The 16,122-nt window shown below is 35.8% G+C and overlaps 1 protein-coding gene across 10 annotated transcripts in view; it reads right to left on the reverse strand.

Moving 5' to 3' along the window:
- Positions 1-16,122, reverse strand: part of LOC308187337 (uncharacterized protein) — a 424,496-nt gene that overhangs the window by 202,833 nt on the left and 205,541 nt on the right. For all 10 annotated transcript variants that reach the window (XR_013944615.1, XR_013944616.1, XR_013944617.1 and 7 more), the window contains exon 2: positions 925-1,036. Coding sequence is in view for 7 of the 10 variants with exons in the window: in XM_080575375.1 (XP_080431501.1) it covers positions 925-1,001 (77 nt within the window). In the remaining 3 variants the exon portion in view is untranslated. The remainder of the gene's footprint in view (positions 1-924; positions 1,037-16,122) is intronic.

Raw genomic sequence — 16,122 nt, forward strand, 5'->3', positions numbered from 1 at the left:
GGGATATTTGTACAAAGCACTGTTCTGTGCTGGCTTCTCCAGGGCAACATGGAAGAGGCCAAGGAGGGCAGAAACAAGTAAGGGGACTGCAAGCTTTCCCAGGGTGTCCTGTACATGGGGAGTAGACAGGAAGGTGTGGATGCACTCTCTGGGAGGAAGGAGAGGAAGGGGAGGCTTAAGGTTTTCTCGACTCCATTTATTCCCCTTTCCTGTCAGTTTCATGGCAATATACCTGCACAGTGCCACACTTGTATCATGAATGCCATCATGCATTAAAGTTTCCTTAAAGAGAAATGTACCTCAAAGTCCTTTTTGAAGCTCTGGGGATCTCAGTAGTCCATGTTTAAGTGATACAACATGCAGAAAATTATTTACAGTCTCTTCTTCACCCAACATATACCTGTTATGTAAATAGAAACCACGGGCTGCTTGTGTATTTTGGAAAATTGGAACAAAAAAAAAATCTGCCTCTGGACTCATGACATTTCATTCACTTTCTCTTTTAAAATATAAATCTCCCAGCAAACATTGTCTTTCTTATTGGATACGCAGCAATTTCTCCAAGCTTAACCATCCACGTAAGGAAGTATGAATTGAAGTTTGACTATTAGAATACAAAAGTAGAGATGCTAGGAGAGGCCACTTTATAGGCAAAGCATTTTTCCTATTGTGAGGACTAGCTATACTGGCAATTCATCATTAGGACATGCTATGAAACTTTATAAATCTCATTCTACAGTCAAGCAATTTGTGATATTGGAAAGATATCAAAAAGCAACAAACTATTCCCTTGACAATGGCCGGTTCATTGCCAAGGCCTTCTAAACAGTAAAATCCAGGCATCTTCTCCTGATTTGGTCATTGTCATAAATAACCATATAATGCATCTTTCATTGAAGCAGATGAATAGAAATCATTCCCTACCTGTATGATATTCTACCTCTTTGTTGGTCAGCTGGGGAAGCAGGTGGGTGATTTAGCAGCTCCCAGATCATCATCATGAATCTTTCCCTCAGATTGGAGATTTCACGTTTCTCTGTTTTCAAAACAAAGCAGAAATACTGCTAAACAAGGTAGCATTCTTAGAGAAGCTTAATCGATTTTCATATGTCTCAGCACAAAATATCAGAAGCGTTCGTATGGAATGTTACGGCATAAGCTAATGTAAAAGATGCAATGCGAGAGAAAAGGGAAAATTGTTCTGGGGCGCATTCTGTACTGGTTGAATGAGTTCTTTGAGGAACAGGTATTACAAACACACGCAATGTAATCAAAGCTCAAAGTGTTCCAGTGACTGCAGTTTTCTGGTTTATCATTTGAGTTGGAATACTTAAAATGTAGGAAATAAAATATCAAGGTTCTCTATTCACTATTAGCAAACAATATTTCACACAAGAATAGGAATGCCTGCTACTAAAGCTGCCCTGAATGATGATACTTGAAATGCTTGATTTTTTTCCTTAAACTTAAGCCACACAGGCCAAATAAGTAAGAAATAACAAATCATTATTTCTCTGTAAATCACGTATTTCTAACGTATTGGTTCAACAACTTTCTTCATTATGCATGAAGTGAAATATCTCTTCATACATTTTGGTATCATCATATTCTATTTTATTGCTGGCAGATTTGTACTGTACCACAAAAAAATCAATAAATGCAACAATAAAATCATGCATCACCATCTGTGTGTTCAAAACAATTTTATAGCAGATTTACTGCCTAGATCCTGCTTTGATGAATTCCTCTGGAATATCTGAACATTATGTAGATGTATATATGTTGTATTATCTATTAATTATGTTATACATTGTTATACATTTTGGTTTATATATTAATTATAGATTATACTTAATAGATGTATGATTTATAGTAGATATGTATATATACAAAGATAGAAGCATTTTTTCTTTTTGACTTCCGACCATATTTTCAATATTAAAGAAATTACTCTACTGATGACCTAAGCTCTCTCAGTCTGCTCAGTGGATAAACCTTATCCAATAGAAACATGTGTACCGCTTATATGAGCCATTATAAAAATGCCAGTTAACAAGATATTTTAATATGATAATTAAAACTGCTTTAGTTATTGCAGGGACAGATGTTTGCAAAACATATATACTTACAAAGAAAAGTATTGTCCACATTTTTATGCACTAAATGTTTTCTTACAGTGCTAAACAAAATCAGCTTTGCACCTTCAGCTAAGCGTACCTCTTAGAAAATTCTTAACTGAGATGCAGTTTAATTGGAATATAATTTCTTATCAATGTCAGAACTCATACAAAATAGATCTGCACAGAATGAGAAAATGTAGCTGACTCTAGGTGAAAACTCACCACTGTTCCTTTCCAGATCCTGGAAGCAACCTTGCTACCCATATGTATTATTTCAATTCAGAGGTATTAATATTTACTTTTTTTTTATGATCTGAAATGGAAATTTGGGGCACTATTTTCAAAATTGCTCTGCTAAATGCCTACTGTACATTTATTTTACTGTAAATGCCGCAGGGCATAAAAAGTCAATTTCTTTTTTTATTTTTATTTTTAAAGGCCATATGTTATGTCTTCATGACACTTGACAATATGGAAATGTACACCTCTGCTCAAGCAGTGCTTAGGCCCTAAGGTGCTCTTTCCAACACAGTGTTTGCTTCAGTGTCAAGTGAATCTGCGTGTCTTCAAGTGGAGAAGGAGCGGTGTGGTAATGCCATATGCTTTTTAACCTTGGCTTTGAAGATCTTATGACTGGTATGCTACATAAGGAGCCACCATTTGAATATAAGCAGTGCTGATACAATAACTAGAATGTTACATTTCAGTCTCAATAGGGCTAAAACTATATAGCACATTTTAATCTTATACCTAATTAAACAGAAGTCCAATTCCTGGTGTGAGAAAATTACATAAATTTCCTGGATAGGACAAATAATATAGAGATTATAACCTCTTCAGTATCATGATCTAGTACAGCAGATGCACTACTAATTCACATTACATAGTCCAAGCAGGTAAAGCATTTTAAATGAAAACAAATCTTAATTTCCTTATCAATATATGAATTATCATCATCTAAAATATTATTTTCTCTTACTATGCAGTACAAAGCTGATCCAGAAATTAGTTAATAACTATCATGCATAAGTTAATCAATATTTTAACATCATGTTATTACAAATTTGTTTGTACTTTTACTGAGTGTTACAAAGTGATAGCAATTAATTTTGTATCTAATATGGTTACTGAGGAAAACAAGCAGTCTTATATGGGGGGGGTACTTCATTAACTGGAATCATCGAGCTAATTACAGAAACTTTTGGGACCAACTTTCTTTCAGCCTGGGAGGTTTTCATCATCTTAAATGGAAATAAATTACCTTTGGGCATTAAACTGTGTTTACTTTATGCAAATGTGCTTACAAAGGAAATAAAAGACATTTTTAGCCTCTGTTGTGCTATAATATTATATAACATTTTCATGGCATGTTTAGAAATACACATATGAGGACTGATCATGTTACTTATTATGAATACTTGTCAAGCAATCTTTAAATTAAAATGTGAAATGGTATAGTAGCATGTAATCCTAAAAGCGTTCTGATCAAAAGGAAGGGAGACAGCCGAGATTATCTTTTGCAAAAATAATAATAAAAAAAGCCAAATTTTTTCATATTCTATCTATTTGATAGTTCTATTTCAAGTAAGAGTATTTGTGAAAATTCAAGCAGGCTTTACTATGGATATTTCAGAGAAAAAAAGATATTTGAGGAATATGTTATCAAAAGCCATAAATTGTATTGTAAAAGCAGGATTTTCTTTCCATACATTTCAAGTAAAAAACTATTTTAAAACCCCCATATGGATCATTATACTACGGAAAATAACTTATTTTAAAGGCACTGTAAAGTATCCATTTAACATTAAGGGATACTTTTCTCTTTGGAGGATATATTGGTTATTGGAACATCATGTTTTCTCTTAATGGTGAAAAAATTACAAATACTTAAATATTGAAAGATGGCATAAATATCTGAAGTGGTATGCTTAGAAATATTTTGTTTGTAAATTTAGGTAGCTAGTCTAATAACATCCTAATATCAGTGCTATGGAAACAATAAAATATTTTATATTCCAATATGTAGGACAGTGGCCACATTACAACTGGTTATGAGTTTAAAGAAGCCATCTGAATATAAAGTATTTATCTTGATTATGGAGTTAGGTATTTAGAAGTGTGCAAGTAGTTCAGTGCCAAAGTAAAAAGAACAGGAGACGATCTAAAAATTCTTTTTTAAAGAAAGAAAGGTCTTCCTGAATGACTACACAGTTTATAACTTGCTTTAAAATTAAGGTCAAAATTAAGTTACTTTTTAAATTTATAAATTTTTTCTTGAATTCTGAAAAAACTTAAAGAGTTACCTCAGTAAATGTATTTAACAACCTAATAAGTGAAATTGTAAATATTAAAGATGCTTCTACTGATCCATCCCCAAAGGGCAGAGGAATATTAACAGTATGCCTATTCACAAGCTAACTATGTTTGAACTGACATATCACATAAGCACTAAGCTAATGAAAGCATTACAGCTGCTTCATACTTTAATCTAAGATTATAGAATTAAAAAAAAAAAAGAAAAAAACCTCCTATAGTTTGCTTCTTTCAAAACTAACCTGAGCCAGTTTTTTAGTGGCCCTCAGGAAGTACGTATTAAACAAGTATTTATATTTTTTATTTATTTTTTGTCATCTTCTTTGCTGAGTTTATGAAGAAATAGGTATGTTCTTGGTTTTCCAGAATAAGCCAGTGTCATTTTACGTATAAACAATATCCTTTCCACCTAATATTCTGTACTCACCAACAGAATCCAAAGGGCTTAGTGGTAGTAACCTCCAAATCTGTTCCAAAACTTATGAATTTTATTAAGAATCATATCAAAGTTATACTACAGTAATGAATTATGATTACTGCAGGAAAGCACATCAATGGCTTAATTCCTTAAGAGGTCAATATTTCCAAAATTAAAATGCCTCAGATGTTCTGTGTTAGTATATTATAGATTCAGCTTTGTTTATATTGAAAAACCAAGTTCTAGATTTCACTTTCTAACACTAACAAAATCATCTGGTCTACAGAATACACAGGTGAAAATAAAAATGATAGCTAAAGTAACGGGATTTCATTTTTTCTTATAATAAACATAATGGAAAAATGAAAATCTGTCGTGATTTGAAATTTAAGGCTATAATTGTGTCTTCAAATATAGTGCTAAATTAGCAATCTTGAAGTTCCACTATTCTGGTGAGGAGACAAATTAATCTTGGTAAACAAAGAGGGATAGTTGAACTTAATTAATTTTTAAGACTATTTTCAATTCAATAATTGTTTGTTGCAAGAATATGCCTTTAATACTTTTAATTAACAGGCCTAAATACTTTATTTTTTTACAGCAGACTTGAAAAGATTGCTTACTAGTCTATCTATACATTGTCTAGGTTGCTCATTATAAACTGAACAGAATTCTCCAACAATTAAACAGAGCCTTTTTGCTCATGAATAATTTCTGCAACATAGTCTGCAACATAAGAAGATGAGACATTGATTTCAGAAAATAATATTCTTTAAATCTAATTTACTTACAAAGGAGATACTTGATTCAATGTACTATTGAGTTTAAAGATGATATATCTGTGTTGATAAAGAAACATGCAGTTAGGTGAAGAAAACAGCATTTTTTTGCTTGTGTTCCCTATTGCCTTCATTTTTTCTTCTTTTATTAGAAGTCATTACAGCTATTTTGCTTGTCTTCAGTTAGATTGTTCCCTAAGACAGGGAACATTTATCCAACATCAATAAAGTACTGAGAGTTATCCCTTGTGTGACTAAAGGACATGACTGCGAAGATTTGCCCTGCCTATTTCCTGATTCATTAGGACTGTGCATGTTGGTAATGTCAGAGAAAATGCTTTAAAAATACCCTGCTTTTGGCCTTGACAGTATATCCATTGCTCTCTGCAACTTGCTGTTCAGTGTTCCTATTTTCTTCTCAGCAGCACAAAACATGAATACCCCAGTATTTTGCTCAGATTTCAAAGAGAATCCTTCAAACAGATTCAGTGAAATTCATATAGCCCTCAGGAAGTAGCATTGTTAATGGAAAGGACCAATGTGTTAGCAGGTGTTGCAGACAGCATATAAGGAAGAGTTTTATGAGCTCATTCTAGATAACAGAAGAGTCAAATGTTCACCCTGAGAAAATGGATTGTGTTGTGCTCTGTTGCCACGGCTCACGAAGGAGATTGTCTGGCCTGTAGGAGGCAATTTTTTATATGCTGATTTTTTGTAAAAAAAATGCTTATCGCTATAAATTTGTTAACTTTTTGCTGATGAGCATACATAAAATCTCTTGTGCTGAATGAGCTCTATATTGTGGTGGTTAATTTAATTAGTATTTCTGAGTAGAGTTGACTTTCAATATGTCAGTAAAGTGCATAGTTGAAATGTTAAATTTGTTTTATTAATTATGTCCCAATATACCTAATGTTGAACAAAAGTCCAGGATTGGTCTCCTGAAAAGAATGAGGTCCTCAGCTTCTTCATTAGTGTCAAACAGCAAGGTTTGCTAATTTAGATATGGTAAAATTAACTTCGGAAATGTGGGTTGTACTGGGTCTTGGTCAACCCACCACATGGATCTTCTCCAAAATATTTGTGCTAGCCTTTGTCTCCTGTCTGTTCCAATTTCAGAGTCTTCTTCATTTTAGAAATCTACAGAGGTCAGACTGTACTCTCCATACTGCAAAATACATATCACAAAAATACCTGAGATAGAAAATAAGTTTTTTTTTTCCCTCAAATTGTACCAATATGTCTTCTGTTACCTGATCACCTAAAGAACACTCCCTGCAAAATATGGAATGTCAGAAAATAAGTATCTGACTCCCTTTAAGATTCTCCACTTAAGAATCCAATTCTCAAAAGTTGCATTTGTATCTCATCTTAGAAGAAAAGGGAATAAACAACACATTGACTTCAAAAACAATGGGAGAATAGCTCAGTCATGAACGTACATGCTTAACAGTACCAACCAAATGGAATCTTCATGCTTCCACCTACAGAAACAAACCAGCAAAACAATCTGACCAAAATATAGTTAAAAATCATAAAATACACGGTAAAGTAAAATTAAAAAATCCTGTCTGAGCCTAGTATCGGGCGCTTTGCTCCAAAACAACTATGCCAATGCCTAATACAGACACAACGCTCTGCTAAACTGCCACCTATACTCACTTGTCACTGAATTATCACTGGTCTGTTCTCCATGGCACTATACTAGTTCAACCCAACTGTTGCCAAACCTTGATTTCTTTTTTGTTTGAAGTTCACACACACGCACACACTATATATATATATATATATATAAAAATGCCTATAGAGTTCAAAAAACAGCTGGGAATTTCACTGTCAGCTGATGCAAGATCATAAGGAGTCCTTCCTTCAAGGGATGTGGTATAGAGTAGCTCCTGACACTTTGCAGAGTGTTTACTACAAGAAGAGGGCTCATGCCAATGGCTCAGCCCAAGCAAGCTCCTTGCATTTCATTTCTGTTCTGTCTTCAGAAATGTAAAACCCACTTCCCCATGCCTGCGTGTCTGTTTTGCCACTGTATAAAAAAAAATAAAAATAAAGAAATAAGTAAATATTGGTACTGACACTATAAATCTATCAGAAAGCAAGTTGAATTTCCTGTCTTTAAAAGGTCACTGAAATTAACATGATGCAATCTCATCTGTGGAAAAACAAACAAACTAAACTGAACAAAAAATGAACTTCAAAATTCAAATCCCCTGGTATTAATTGACTCTTGGGTTTACTGCAACTAATTGTGCGTAATTTCAGTCTTTACAGAACACTGTTAAGCCAAAGAAAACAAAATTAAATACAGACAATTTTCAAATGAAGAATTTTCCTAAGTTTTTATTTCCCTTAAAAGTTACATATATCTGGTATAGTAAGCAAGTTCTTGAAAAGTATGTATCAAAACCAGTTTTTTTCACATTTTTTTAAACTGTCTCTTCGCAATATTTTGCCTGAATTATGAGCAAAATAAAAGAACACAGAACACAACCACTTATTATAACTTCAGTGTGACAACTTAAAAACGTGTGACAACTGGTGGTGACAATCAATACCTTAAAATTTGATCCTACTGTATTTTAATTCAGCAGAAACATGAGATTCACTATGTGTGAAAACGGAGTTTCAAAACCATATTTGATTCTCCCAACACTGAAATGAAGTTTATCATTGCCTGAAGTATTCGTGTGATCTTAAAGCTGCAACTGACAACAAATATTCAAAAACAAACAAAAATTGCAAGCAAGCAGGAAATGACAAAACATTTTCACAAAGCACTGATTAAAGACTTGAAGGCTCAAAAGTAAAACAAAATTATATTGAAAACGGCTAAGAGGTAACCTTAGGAAAACATAAGATTATCTTCGTTTTGTGGTAGATAAAGAAAAAACAACAGCAACAAGTAGAAGAACATATGTTTGAAAAAGGTAGAAATGGGAATCTTTAGGAAATATTTTGGAGAAAAAAAAAAAGCTATTAGAAAATATAAATAATGGAAAAAAATTATCTATACTTTTAAAGTAACAGAAATGCTTAAATGCTGTTGTCCTAAGTCTTGTTGTCCCTTTGAAGTAACCTTTTCTGCTAACAAAGAAGTGTTACAAGATTTCTAATAATCCATCCCTAAACCATCCTTATTTTTGCAATAGAGAAACTGGAAATAAATACAACATTTTATCTATATGACATGCATGCGTGCTAAAATTATAGCATTAATGGTTATTTCCTCTGCTATTTTTAAGGCTTCTGATGTTCTATGAGATTTAATTTTATTTCTTTTATGTTATGTTTATGCTTTATGTTTATGTGTTTATGTTTATGTTTATGTGTTTTTTATGTTAATTTTATTTTCGTTTATGTTATGTTATATCATCACTATATATATATACATTCAAGATATATACATATATATATATTATATATACACATTCAAGAAGAGCTTTTTACTGAACTTGATACAATGATTCCCTTATCAGTGGGTTGTTGTTCTTTTTCTCTTCTTTTTTTCCTCAGTGGCCCTACGCTATTTTTGTAATACAAAAACTTGTATGAATAGACCAATTATTCCTGCTTTTGGGTATTTTCATGCATTTATCAAAAATGAATGTTTCTTCAGTTAACCTTTTAGTTAGGTTTGTCAGTGATACTCTAATTCTACTCAAAACTTCTTCTGAATTCACTTATCTGTTATCACATTTTCTATTCATTACTTTCCAGATCTAGTAAAATATATTAAAATATTGGGGCATCTTCCATCATCCTTCTGCTACTCTAAAACAAAACAAAACAAAACAAACAAAACAAAACAAAACAAAACAAATTTATTACTCTGTGTATTTTATCTTGACACTTAAATGTTGCCTCTTATTTAAAAAATATAGGTTTTGCACCTACAAAATGTAATGCCTGCTGATGTCAAAGTGTCATATTCACAATACAATACATTTAAAACAACCTTTGAAGGATAATAAACTAAGTTTCCACAATAGCTTTTTGTGAAAGATTTTACAGGAGAGTTTTTCAACCAAGTGAATTACTATTAATATCTTTGAATATGTCAATTAACTTTTCTGTTGGTATAATCATAATATTGTAGTATGTTAGGGCTATTTTTTTTCCTTTTAAATAAGAATATTGACTCATTCCTGTAAAATGATTTCAGCCAATTTTCTTTTGCCCATAATTAATTCTATGCCTTATTTAGGGATAAATAGCTTGATGTTCCCCACGTGCCAAGCATGACAATTAATTGGAAATATTCATTATATAGCTAAAGAAGAATTTAATTTTCTTTAGATCTGAGTGATGAATTCTTTTACTCTGATATAAAGTTTTTGAAAGCCTGGTTGGAAGACTGGCCTTTTTGCATGGACAAGACTGGGTTGTGTGAGCTCTGTTGCATCTGGTAGTGGTAACACAAACTTCTTTACACAAAGGAGATTTTTTTACTATTGAATAAGAGCTTTACAGTCTGCATTTACAAATGTAAATAAAAGCAACCATTTTGCTTACTTTTATTGTTTTGTTTACATGTTCCACCTGTTCCAAGCACACCTTATTCACTCTGATATGGTCAAATAGACAATTACTGATCCAGACTAAGGACTCAGCTTGCTAGCCAATTTAGCAGCCAGCTGCCACTGAAAGAAAACATCACCCAAAAATCTACAGAAATATATTTAAAAAAAAAATTATTTGCTCTTGGTTTACTATCCTGACAGCTGGCTTTGAAGTCTGATGCTGCTGGAGCACAAGGAGTGGCAGAATTACGTGCTCAGAGGTGAGGAGTGGGGAGCAGGATCACTCCTGGCAGCTGCTAGCCAATAGCTTAGCTGTGACATCAAACAGCACCATAAATTAACGCCAGTAATGAATCATTTTGCCTTTCAGATTGATTTTCTATCACTTCCATCTGGTAAACCTTTTATTTTATGCAAAACAGGTGTTAAATGCTACCAGATTTAATCGTACTTGTGCTGTTACACTCACTATGAACTGGAATAAGCACCTATACAGGACGCAAGGAAGTAGAGATTTAAATTCAGTGTTTAAATATGTGAACAGAACAGGATATCTTGCATTCATATCTGTAGCTCATCTCTGCAAAATGTCAATCATACTCTGTCAAATGTGCTGAAGTCAAATATTTTTTGTTACATGAAAAGCTCTTAAAATAAAAAATAATATTTTTTTAAATAAATTTTTAAAATGCAGGCAATTCTTAAGTATTTACTGCAACATACTGTCATGTCAGGAGTCCCAACTTCTGCTAGCATCTGACTCCTGATATTGACAACTGCTTCAGCAGTGCGTCACTACAATTATTATGGATGACAACTCTCTAAGAGTTGTTTAGATTGAAGGCATTGGACTAAACATGACCATTGTTTGATATGTTACTTTGCAAGAAAAAGAGATGTACATTGCTTTCTTACTGAAATAACCAACTATTGCACAAAATATTTCACTAACATTATGCCCTTATTTGTTGAATTCAATTGCAGTCTTTTTTGCCTCCTATTTCCTCCAACAGATATATTCCATTTCCAAGAAATTAGATGAAAATGAGCAAAAAAAAGAGTTGACAAATTAAGTTATAACAAGGCATAGCTAAATGTCTGGGTAAGAAACTATTAAAGTCTTAGAGAAATTACATTAAGGTCTTTCTTCTATTGATGTTTTCTGATGAAATAATTATTTGGTTTCCTCTGCAACTGAATTTTTCTTCCTTCCTGAGCTGACAACTGACTGCTGCAGGTCCCAATTGTATAGCTTATATAAACGGGTCAAGTCTCATATTTACACCCAAAGAACCTTAGGTTCATCTTTCTGATGGTATCAGAATTCAATTACGACATACTGTTGAGCTTATGACTCTCTAACATCTTTTCATATGTCTTTGACTACACCTTGTTATGTTCTTGTATTTTGTTTTATTATACTTTTTTTTTGGGGGGGGGGAGGGTAACTTGTGAAATAAGATAGCATTAATATGGAGTACAATAGAAAACTATAAGGAGATGATGCAAAATATATTAAAGAAAGATCTTCTAATTTATCTATGAAGTCCACCTGTAAGTGTTATATTCCATTCCAAACAAAATATCATGCAGGCAATGTAGCTGAATGACACAGCTAAAAAATGAATATTGTAAAAGAAAAACAAAACTACAAATATTATTCACTGATATTATCCAGAACAACATTGCGAATTGCAAATATATTTGGAAAAAAAAAAAAAAAAAAAGGCAAGATTTTGATTCACTGTAATTTGCAAATTAAATAAGGGGAATATGTGGAATAGATAACATATTATCTTGGTTATATAATTGCAATTTGCCATCAAAAGTAGATTATAAAATGGATAGGTCTGTAATAAAACATCATAATTCTAATTCTATACAGTGTTCACTTCAGGTTCTCCTTTTCTGAAATGTTAGTCTTTTTGTCAGTTTGATACAAGCATATAGCACTATAAGATGCAGTTGGCATCATAAAGACAATGCGTATGGTAATGGTGAGGAACCCATGCACTTAGAAACAAAAAGCATGGAAATGACAGGAATAATACACATGAATTGTTATCTCTTGTTAGGCAGACTTCTGCATACAAGCACATAGTTCAAGCTATAGGAGATATTTGATACTTGTATGTGAGAACCGTTAGCAAATTTCGTAATAGCCTTTTTCTGCCACAACTTTCTTAGAGGAACTGCTCTTGCTGTGATGTTCCCATTTGCACAGGCGTAAGCACCAGTTCTGCTCAGTCAGTCCAAACTCATTTAAACCAAAGAGCTGACACTTGGATCGGCAACACAGAGCTCTAGCATCTGACAAATTTACTTTAAGGACACATTTAAGTAGCCCTTGTTTTCAGGAAAACCCCAAGAGACATGATGCTTTTTTCATTTTATTTTCAAACACTGGTACAAAGTTTGTTCATTTTCATGTTCCCCATAGCATAGAAAAAAGGATGTTTCTCAAAAGAGATTTGCTTCTTTAGTAGTTGAGCTGTTATCTGTCATAACAAGGCTGAAATGCAAGTCTGTGAAAGCTGGAGATGACACACTTATCCTCCAGCATTATACAAAAAACAGTCCGGGTTCATACATTTCCATCTGTGGTTGATTCCAGACCAGATGCCCTGAGCTTTCTTGGGTACATACTTTTTCCCACATGTAATTGCTCAGAAACTCATTGCATGTAGTGAATGGTGGTGCTAGTAGTGACTGGATCAAAGCCTAATATTAACCACAGAAATGCAAAATGCATTTCCACTTCCACAGCATTGTCTAAAGACACAGACACATCTGAGAACAGAATTAATTTAACACCAGAAAAAAACTGGAGAAGAGATGGAGTTAATCTTCTTATAACTGTTAGGGGAAATGATTTTCCAGAACATCCATATAAGAAATGTGTGAAGGAACATCTATGAATTCCTAAAATCTTATAGATTATACCATTTTATGGCAGATACATTGTGCCTAGCAGCAATTCTTTTGAACTGTTTGAATTAGTTTGTATGATGAACCCAGTTAAGAAACTATATTATTTTCATGTATCTTTTAAAAATGTAGACAATATTTACAGTGTGAGATACTATATTTCTGAAAACCAGGGACTTTGGAAATGGGTTAGATTTTCATAGAATCATAGAATCATAGAATATTCCAAGTTGGAAGGGACCCATAAGGATCATCAAGTCCAACTCCTGGCACCGCACAGGTCTACCCAAAATTTTAGGCCATGTGACTAAGTGCACAGTCCAATCACTTAAATTCAGACAGGCTTGGTGCAGTGACTACGTCCCTGGGGAGCCTATTCCAGTGTGCAACCACCCTCTCGGTGAAGAACCTCTTCCTGATGTCCAGCCTAAACTTCCCCTGCCTCAGCTTAACACCATTCCCGCAGGTCCTGTCACTGGTGATAACGGAGAATAGGTCAGCTGCCTCTCCACTCCCCCTCGCGAGGAAGTTGTAGACTGCGATGAGGTCCCCCCTCAGCCTCCTCTTCTCCAGGCTGAACAGGCCCAGTGACCTCAGCCGCTCCTCATACGTCTTCCCCTCTAGGCCCTTCACCATCTTTGTCGCCCTCTTCTGGACACCCTCCAACAGTTTAATGTCCTTTTTGTACTGTGGTGCCCAGAACTGCACACAGTACTCGAGGTGAGGCCGCATGAGTGCAGAGTAGAGCGGGACAATCAATTCCCTCGACCGACTAGCAATGCCGTCCTTGATGCATCCCAGGATACGGTTGGCCCTCCTGGCTGCCAGGGCACACTGCTCGCTCATATTCAACTTGCTGTCAACCACAACCCCCAGATCCCTCTCTGTAGGGCTGCTCTCCAGCGTCTCGTCGCCCAGTCTGTACGTATAGCCAGGGTTGCCCCGTCCCAGGTGCAGGACCCAGCACTTGCTTTTGTTAAACTTCATGTGGTTGGTGATCGCCCAGCTCTCCAATCTGTCCAGGTCTCTCTGCAAAGCCTTTCCACCCTCATCCGAGTCCACAACTCCTCCAAGTTTGGTGTCATCAGCAAATTTGCTCAAAACACCTTCTAGTCCTACATCCAAATCATTTATAAAAACATTGAAGAGGACTGGCCCTAAAATGGAGCCTTGAGGGACCCCACTAGTGACCTGCCAGCCAGATGTGACCCCATTTACCACAACCCTTTGAGCCCTGCCCGTCAGCCAATTGCTCACCCATCGTATGATGTTTTTGTTTAGTTGTATGCTGGACATTTTGTCCAGTAGGATCCTATGGGAAACCGTGTCAAAAGCTTTGCTGAAGTCCAAAAAGATCACATCAGCTGGTTTCCCTTGATCGACTAGATGGGTGATCTTATCATAAAAGGAAATCAAATTTGTTAGGCAGGACCTATCCCTCATGAACCCATGTTGGCTGGGACCAGTGACTGCATTGTCCCCCAGGTGCGCTTCAGTAACTTCAAGGATCATCCTCTCCATAATTTTACCAGGCACTGACATGAGACTGACAGGCCTGTAATTGCTAGGGTCTTCTTTCTTACCCTTCTTGAAAATTGGCACAACATTTGCCAGCTTCCAGTCCAATGGGACCTCTCCAGATTCCCAAGATCGTTGAAAAATAATTGAGAGAGGTCCCGCGATGACATCAGCCAGCTCTTTGAGCACCCTGGGATGGATCCCATCCGGACCTATGGACTTATATGGATCCAGGTGGAGCAGCAAATCCCACACATGTTCAGGGTCGGCTGGGAGTTTGTCATTCCCACCGTCATGGTCCCCCAGCTCAGGGCACCCTGGGTCCCGAAGCCCATCATCAGTGTTGAAGACAGAGGCGAAGAAGGCGTTAAACATCTCTGCTTTGCCTATGTCATTGTCTGTGAAGAGACCTTCCCCATCTAGTAGCAGACCTATGTTTTATTTGGTTCTCCTTTTTCTGTTCACATATCTAAAAAAAACCTTTCTTATTGTCTCCCACAGACATGGCCAGCTTCAACTCTAGTTGGGCTTTGGCCCCGCGAATTTTCTCCCTACAAACACAAACAGCATCCCTGTATTCCTTCCTCATTGCCTGACCCTCCTTCCAGCAGCCGTACATTTTCTTTTTTTGCCTAAGCTCCAGTAGAAGATCCCTGGTCAGCCAGGCCGGGCTTCTGCCCCGCCTGCCTGACTTCCAATATTTTGGAATTGCTTGATCTTGTGCTTTTAGGAGGCAGTGCTTAAAGATTGACCAGCACTGGTGGATGCCAATGCCTTCAAAAGCAGTTTCCCAGGGGACCTTGCTGACTAGTTCCTTGAGCCGCCTGAAGTCTGCTTTCCCCATATCCAGGGCTGAAGTTTTGGTGGCAGTTTTCCTTCTGTCACCATAAATTCTAAACTCAACCACTTCATGGTCATTATGACCAAGACGGCTGCCAATTGCCACGTCTCCCACAAGACCCTCTCTGTTCTCCAGCAACAGATCTAGGAGGGCACCTTTCCTAGTTGGCTTTCTTAGCACCTGCACTAAGAAGTTATCATCTAGGTTCTTTATGAACCTCCTGGACTTGCTCGTGTCAGCCGTGTGGTGATCCCAGTTGATGTCTGGCAAGTTGAAATCCCCCATTAGGACAACGGGAGTTGATCTTGAGGCATCTCTTAGTTCTGCAAAGAATAATTCATCAGTGTTGTCATCCTGGCCAGGTGGTCTGTAATAGACTCCCACAACGACATCCCCTTTATTTGTTCGTCCCTTAATCCTTACCCAGAGGCTCTCAACTTTGCCATCACCAACTTGAAGTTCCACACAGTCCAGCCCATGCTTCACATACATTGCCACCCTGCCACCTCGCCTACCCTGCCTGTTCCTCCTGAAGAGCCTGTAACCATCTATTGCAACACACCAGCCACAGGACTCATTTTTTAAAATGATAACCAGCTCAACAAAATTCTTCAACTTAAATAAAATAAAAAATGGTTGTCAAAAAAAAAGGTTAATACGTTTCTTTTAATACATA

This window comes from Anser brachyrhynchus (assembly GCF_964034855.1).
Source record: "Anser brachyrhynchus genome assembly, chromosome: 1".
Taxonomy (NCBI): Eukaryota; Metazoa; Chordata; class Aves; order Anseriformes; family Anatidae; genus Anser; species Anser brachyrhynchus.